At 42.2% G+C, this 8,421-nt stretch overlaps 1 protein-coding gene across 1 annotated transcript; it reads right to left on the bottom strand.

The window, feature by feature from the left end:
* Positions 1 to 410: 410 nt before the first annotated feature.
* On the bottom strand, positions 411 to 878 carry LOC123073824 (16.6 kDa heat shock protein-like). The gene has a single exon (XM_044496849.1). The coding sequence runs from the start codon at positions 876 to 878 to the stop codon at positions 411 to 413; it is 468 nt and encodes a 155-aa protein (XP_044352784.1).
* Positions 879 to 8,421: the final 7,543 nt, after the last annotated feature.

Genomic DNA, 8,421 nt, shown 5'->3' with positions numbered 1-8,421 from the left:
GGTACTATCCTCTACTCACTCTGTTCAAAAATATAAGATGGTTTAACTTTTTTTAAATGAAATGTATATTGACACGTTTTAGCGTGTTTCTCCACTCATTTCAGTCTTTATGTAATTCATATTAAAATATCCCCAACATCGCATATTTGTGAATGGAGGGAGTATTTGTTTGCCAGAAAAACCAAAGGGTGACAACCCATACATGTTACAAAACATAGAGTACAACATGTTGCTCGAATTTATTGTAATCGCATCATGATACGGTATCAGCATCCCACACAAGCGCTGAGCACGCTCACCTAGCAAACAACAAAACATACGAGTAGTTGGAACAGCACGTACGTAGGTCGTACGTACCATATGCATATATAGTTCAACCATGTATATCCTTATTACATATTCTTGTGGTCTCAGCCTTCGATCTCCACGGCCTTGACCTGCGGTTTCTTGGCCACTTCCTCCTTAGGCACGGTGACCGTCAGCACGCCGTCCTCCATGGACGCGCTCACCCCGTCCACCCTCACGCCCCCCGGCAGACGGAACCTCCTCTCGAACCCGCCGCTGCTGCGCTCCACCAGGTGCCACCGCTCGTCCTTGCCACCACCCTCCTCCTCCTCCTTCTCCCTGGCGCGCTGGCCACTGATGACCAGCACGTCGCCGTCCACGACCTCCACCTTGGCGTCGCCCTTCCGGACGCCGGGGAGGTCGGCCGTGAAGACGTGCGCGGCGGGCGTCTCCTTCCAGTCGACGCGGACGTTGGTGAGCACGGGGCAGCGCTCCGCGAGGGCGCGGACGGCGCCGCCGAAAGGGTCCGCGTCCGCCCAGAAGTCCACCGAGAGCGGGTTGCCGAGCACGCCGCTGCTCCGCACCAGAGCCATTCGCTGAATCGCTAGTTCGTTGAGTGATCGCTGTTGCTCTCTCCTTCAAACTTGTAGGGTTCTTTCTTGCAATCGCTAGCAGTAGCCGTATGTATGTGTTGGAATGTGCGAGGCGACGGAGGACGTGCATGTATGTATGTGCGCATTTGTAGAAGAAATGGACGATGAAGAGGCGGATGTGACGTGATTTCTGGATGTGTCAACGAGCCCTCTAGACTTGATAGAGAGTTCAAGAGTGGCCCGCGGTGGGTGGCGCGAATGTGCTGGGCGTTGAGAGAATCGTCTTCGTCTAAACCCTGCTCATATCCACACCAAAAACGCCTGGCGGCCAAGACACATGATGGAGGCGGCGGCGGCAGAGGTCGAGGAGAAGGAGAGGTACGTCCGTGCTAGGTAGCGTATGGATGCTGATCGCCGACAGAATTCTGTATACTCCATCGGCACCATCGCTGCCATGCTCTGTGTCTTTTCATGCCCAACTATGCAGGTCGCCATCACCACAATCACCGTCCCAATAGCTGGGCGAAGACTGACGGATCTGGGGCGATGGATGGAGAAGCTGGAGATACATGGTGGCAACAACATCGTCTCCCATGCAGGAGTGAAAAGCAGGTGATAAGGTAATTGGTCATCGTGCTCATGTGACTTCTTCCCATGTGATCCCTGCTCCTCGCTGATTTGTTTCTGGTCGTGCAAGGGTCGGCGGCTGCGGAGAGTGGTGGGAATCACAACAACGCCGTCGAGGTGGAGAAACTAGGAGAGCAAGACACGGCTCGGCATTCGATGTGAGGTCCAGGTATACGAGCGTTGATTTTCTTGGTACGTATGACAAAGAAGCATTTTTTTCTCACTTTCGTCAAGATCCAAAGCTATAGTAGTCTATAATATGTTACTATGTTTCTAAGTATCTTGAACTTCTCGCAGCGGATGCATTGGATATTTCATACTTAATTAGTGCACCTAATTAAGTTTTGGGCATGTCTTAATTTTTCTCAAGCAGCCTATTCTACTACTCCAAGAACTGCAACATGTGTCAGCCCGTTTTCTTTCGTTCTTTAGATTAAGCAATTTTAATTAACCCTTTGCATTCAAGAAAAAGGTCACTGAGTTGTTATCTAAAGCTATGTTAGATTAATAGGTTGTCTTGTCGCCACAACTTTGAATTTTGAGGAATGCAAAGCAACTTTGGATCTTGCCGCCGATGCATGTTGGGTTGTCGTTCTTCCAGAGCGGGGATGAGCAGTTCATTACCTTCGCTGGGAGGTACGTGCACATGAACACTTCAGTTCATCCCCCATTTGGATATTCCGCTCTTCAGTTCCACGGACCTCACAAGATTAATAGCGATTAAGTGGGAGTTCTCTCAGGTGCAAAACTAACTGTGCAACTAATTTTACCCCTATTAAGTATATGTAGATGGTATGTTTCTGCATGCAATTACAGCTGAGGAAAACAATAAATATGAATATAGTTTGATAGTACTCAGCAGCCATACCAAGCAGTTAAAAAATTCAGGATTATACTAATAAAAATGACAAAATGTTACTGCAGAATACCTTTTGCACTATGATGTAAAGGACATGGACTAACAAGTCCCTGATCTGCACTGCCGTTTCTGTTGCAGATGGGCAAAGTTATTAGTTTCCAACCAAATTGGATAGCGAAAATCAAAGCATGTGCCCAAGATTTTTATCCAAACTCCAAGCCCTTCCACAATGAGATCACTAGACATAATAAACCAACTGTGCATTGATTATAGAATGAAACAGCGAAAACAATCCCCAAAAGGTTTTCCCTTCTCATCCATATGTCGCCCTGTTCATATTTCTCTCAATAAGTGGTTGGTTCCTTTCATAGAAAATAATGTAGGCCTGACACTCGAGTGCCTATTTTAGCGACACTTACATTTTGCACCAAGCCATGAGGGAGTTCCACAGCTCTCCTGGCATCCAATTTGGCTTGCTCTTATGTGCCAATTCTTAGTATTTTTACCTCTTTAACTAACAGAACCACGCTATGTTTGTTGGGAATGTACATTGTGGGCACACCAATTCTCAGTTCTTGGGGTGCTTGTATCAGAGATATATCATTACAAAAGATATGGAGGGAGCATGCCAGTCTAAAGCACAAGGTCCATTCATATTTTCGTGATTGTTCACCGTACATTCTTGTCTTTGTTATATCTCTTGTAAAAAAAATCTACCTAAGGCCTAGGGTCGGGCCTGCTTTTACATTATTTAACACTAACTAATTCTGGCAGCCAAACATTAGAAGAAAATAACAATCCACCTTTTTGAGCAAATACCAACTATCTAAAGATACATTTTAATGTGATATTTATATCATTTTAGAATTCTAATTTGTTTCAAAAATTAGAACCAATCAATAACAAGTTATCCACAAGATATGCTTTTGTTTATTTAGATACTAATAAATTCCATCCAAAAATAGAAAGGTGAGGACTGATACTCCATGGTCCGGTCGTGCTTATATAAACACCAATACATAAAGCGTAGGTTGACAATATAAACTGCAAGGACAATCATACGTAGGAGGAAGGAATTAGCAAGCCACTCCTCATGGGACTTACCAAGATGAACACACGAGCTCTATGCTTGGTGGCTCTCTTATAATGGTGTCTAGCATTCTACTATCATGCCATGCAGGTACAACAATTTTCTATCATTTTCCTGATCATTTGTGGATTAACATATGTGCACACCTTTGCGTGTGTAATTTAAACTAACTCATGAACTTATGTAATTTATGTATTCTAATGTTGATATATTTGTTGTGGGTAGGTCCAAAACCAACCCCAATTCCCAACTTATGTATGAAGTTCAAAGCCTGCGAGGGAGACTATGTGTCTGACGAACCATGCATGGGACATTGCGCATTTTTTGAATTCAAGCATGGCCACTGCCATTCAGATCATGGTGGTATTTGTTGCTGCTCGAACGTCTAAGAAATGATGGATACATGTTATTATCTTATGCTACAAAAGTATTGCGTGTAAGATAGCATAAACATACATGTGCACCAAAAATTCCAATAAAGTATCATTCAACTTGACTATGAACAATTCTTCTTAATAGTGGAATCAATTGTTTCTATCTTCTATGACAATACGTGCAAACAATCTACAATTGATGTTGTCATCTTCCGGCTGCTGACCTGCGCGTACTCCTTCACGGTAGCGCGGAGGTTCTCCCCCTCGCTCCAGGAATGCTTCGAATGCGAGCCCATCACCTTCTTCCCCACGGCAATGGCCGATTTCATCATTTTTTACACACAACAAAATTAACAACATAAAAATGTAATTTTTATGTGGGGATCGAGTTCTAATACTACCAAAGATCGATCCTAACCAAATACTGAATCCTAACGTCCAAATCGAATGGGAAAAATGAAAATTATTGCATCTCATCTGGATAAGAACAAGGATGAAATCACCGTGAAAACTTGCAACTGAACCATGTATCTGTGGAGAAACTCACCGAGGATGAAGATGGACGGATCAAACGAACGAAATCCGCGAAGAAACAGGAGATTTTGAGGATTTTGTTAGGGTTTGAGAGAGAGAGAGAGGGAGAGAGATGAGAGTTGGAGGCGCAAGTGGGAGGAGGAAGAAGATTCCCTTGCGTTGGCGGCTGCATATATGAAATTTCACTCCATACGACCATCCATACGAGCGGGGCCGCTCGTATGGAACGTCATCTCACATTCAAATCAGACGATCTAGGGTTTGCGTACCTGAGAAGACCACCCATATGAGCGCCAACACCCGTATGAAATGCCGTCATTCTCTCTGGAGGTGATAAACGTTTGAGGCAGAACTCCATATGGGTGAGGGTGTTTGTACAGAAGACCGCCTTTCGCTCTTTTCAACTTGGTCGTTCTGGTCGTGGCGTCATATGACCGCCCATGCAAGCGGTTGTCGTCACATGGAACACCATATTCTGCTCTGGGTTCGTTTCATGATTTTTGGCAAGGGTTCCATACGACCATGCATACGAGCGGTTGCGATCGTATGGAACACCATCGATCTCTCTGGTCTTCTTGACATTTACCCCATATTTCCATGTGAGCGCCTAAAACGATCGTGGCTCCTTGCATATTACGTCGTCTTTCTCATTTCTCTTCCTTTCTCTTGAACTTCCTCCTCCTATCTTCTTTCTTCGATCTTTATCCTATGACACAAAGTCAAAAATAAACTTTTTCGAGAGTTTTTCATCAGATCCTTTATGAGAGTAATGTAACAAAGAAAAAAATTGACTAAATGATGGGTTGCCTCGCATTAAGCGCTAGTTTTTAGGTTCCTAAGCTCAACCTCATACTTTAATAGTGTTTCAGGTCTCTGGTGGCCTGAGATTCTCTTTACTTACCGCACATACTCGCTTAGGTGGTGGAATATACTTCTCTTTCGATGTTGGCTTCTTCGAAAAGTACCTTAGTATTTCTTGATCGTAAATTCTGAGGTTACTTTTCCTTCTGCACTATCCAATGCTGCACCTACGGTATTCAAAAATGGCCTACCGAGAATAATAGATAATTTTCATCTTTGGGCATATCAGATGACAAAGTCAGTAGGTATAATATGCCCATCTAATTTTAATAGCACATTTTCAGCCACTCCAATTGGCTTCTTTGTAGATTTATCTGCCATCTGCAAGGTTATACCTGTAGGCACACATTCTGCCAAGTTCAACTTGTGATAGAGAGCGAGGCATTACACTCACTCCTGCTCCAACATCACACAGAGCATTATTTATATCAAGATTACCAATTGAACAAGATATGGTAGGTATACCTGGGTCTCCTACCTTCTCCGGTATTTTATCTCGAAAGGGATATTTCGTTATCGTAGCCACTTGTTCTTTAAAATTCAAACTCTTCCTGTTGTTAACGATATCTCGCATAAACTTAGCAAAGATAGGAATTTTTAATATATCAATCACATGCAAAGAAACCTTGAGATCAGCTATAGCTTGTAGGAAGGAAGAGTAGAGTGCATCATTTGAAGGCGGTTTTACCGCTTTAGTATAAGGAAGTGTTTTCTTGGTTTTACTTTTATCTTTTTCCTTCTTCTTACCTTTTTCTTTGTTCTTTGATGTCTGGCTACTTTCTCCCCTAGTTGGATAAAGGTGGTCTGGAATTCTTATACACCCTTGGTTCTTCCAGCTTCTGGTGTTGCTTCTTCCTCGTTATCGTCCTCGTCCACCATTTCTGCATCGGGGTCAACTTATTTATCAGCTTCATTATCTAGTGCATCTTGATGGACCTATTCTTCCAGTTCTTCCTCTCCAGAGAGAAGCTCTCTGTGTTCTTGGGTTTGTCTTTGACTCCCTCTTCTTCTTTGTTCTTATTCCTTCTCGTACCACTCTGGACCTTTAGGGTCATGTGTTCTTTTACCACTGCGAGTTTCAATTTCATTAGCAGAAACAATGTTATCCTTATCTAGCTGAGCAAGGATCAAAGATTGTGTTTCAAAAATTTGAGAACATTGGGTTTCTATCAGACGAGAGTGTTTATCAAGATTCGTTACCACATGACTTAACCCTTCTACCTCATCGGAAAGGTAGGCTATAACCTTTTCGTTATGATGGATACATATTCAAAAATCTCTGTTGAAGTTGTCTTGGTGTAATTTGAACTTATTCATTGTTTCTTGTAGTTCGTCCTCCTGCTGGTAAATACTAAATATATCCACTTTTTCGTTAATAACTTGTTCAACAGGTTTACCTTTTTCCTGAGTAACCTTTTAAAATTCTTCCATACATTCAATATGATATATTTTTCCAGTGGGCTTTACTAGCTCCTCAATATTCCACTTCTCTTTAGCAATCATGATCTTGTCTATAAATGCTCTTCCTTCTTCAAGAGTTAGAGACCTAAAACGTCCTCCTGCACTTAAATCAAGAATAGATTTTGATTCGTCGTTAATCCCATGATAAAACATATGAAGTATAACATATTCAGCATAACCATGGTTGTGCAGAGAACATATCCAGACTGAACCCAAAAATAAACGACGACACGTGTTGTGCAGAGAAGAGCCATCGCCCAACAATGGGATTGCATGGGAGGAGCTCTTTCTTGTTTAATTATTTTATATATACAGACGTATGTAATTTCATTTGTACTTGATCCACATTATTGTAGATTTATGAGAAGGGAGGAAAGAAAGAAATTATTATGTGCACTGTCCACTACCTGAACACGTGTTTAACACTTGAAGGCTAAAAAATTCAAAAAGAAGAAACCGGGTGCGATGCATAAGCTAGAAGAAAAGATAATACTTTGTGAAGAGGTGTTGTTCTACCGTAATTCACTCGGGGGGGGGGGGGGGGGGGGGGAGGAAAAATATTTTTGAGCTCTGATTTTATTTATTTATTTTGCACCCAGCTTCTCAGACGTCATTTCAGCGTGAAAATTTACACAAACCAAGTACAAGTGTCTCCACGTGTTGTTTTGCCATAAATCACTCAGGGGAAATGGGAAAAAAAAGAGGAAGCTAATTTGAGCTCTGGATTTTTTATCATTTTTGTACCGAGCTTTTCGGATGTCATCTCAATGTGAAAATTTGCACAAACCTAGTAGAAGTGTCGCTTGTCTTTAATGTGTAAAAAAACTCAGTTTTTTTTAAGAAATTGTTTGTATTTTTATTTCTGAAAATACTGTTCACATGAAAAATATTGTTTGCACATGTATCTACCATTTGTACCATTTTTATGTGTCTTTGCATTATTTTCAGAAATATTGTTTGCATTGTTTACGATCAGGTACTGTTCACCCTCATGCACTGTTCACAGGCACTATTATGTGAATGTACTATTCACAAACACTGTTGTTTACTGCTACGTGTCAGGCAGGAAAGAGCCCTCTTCCATAATTGCGGATGCATGGAAGGAGCCCCTGCTTAGCCGCTTTAAATATAGGACGCGTCTAGCTGGCAATCGAGTGCCCCGTATGGACTCCTGGCAACCTGCCCTATTAGGAAAGTTTTGGTCCCCCATGCAAAAGTGGAAAGTGATAGCCTCGTGCGTTCCACGAGTGGTTTCATCCGGATTCTACTGCTCCACCCGTGGTTCCATCTGCTCTAACTCCTTCATGCAATAGCATGCGGCAAACAAGTTAGAAATATGTCACATGCATTTAATTTCATGACAAAACAAATTCAAAAAGCTGCAGCTTTTAAACCGAGCGTCAAAATTAATTTTCATTTTCACCATTAGGTTTCTCGTAGCAATATCTTCAAAACAAGATCTCATATGGGTATGTTTCGATGAACTTTTTTTTCAAGCAACTTTGCAGCCGTACGAGGCAACTTCGGTGCCCCAGGAAGCAACTTTGCAGTAGATTGCCTATTGCGATTACATATTTATCCCATTTCTTCTAAGTTGGCTACCAGTTCTATAGGAAGCAAATCAATTGCTATATGGGGCAACTTTGGTGCTACATGAAAAAACTTAGAAGTAGATTGCCTATCACGATTACATATCTACCCCAAAGTACTCCTAAATTGGCTGCCACAACTAGAAGA

This window comes from Triticum aestivum, chromosome 3D (assembly GCF_018294505.1).
Source record: "Triticum aestivum cultivar Chinese Spring chromosome 3D, IWGSC CS RefSeq v2.1, whole genome shotgun sequence".
Lineage (NCBI taxonomy): Eukaryota > Viridiplantae > Streptophyta > Magnoliopsida > Poales > Poaceae > Triticum > Triticum aestivum.
The sequence above is the reverse complement of the archived record's forward strand: the minus strand, read 5'-3'. Positions and strand labels throughout refer to the sequence as shown.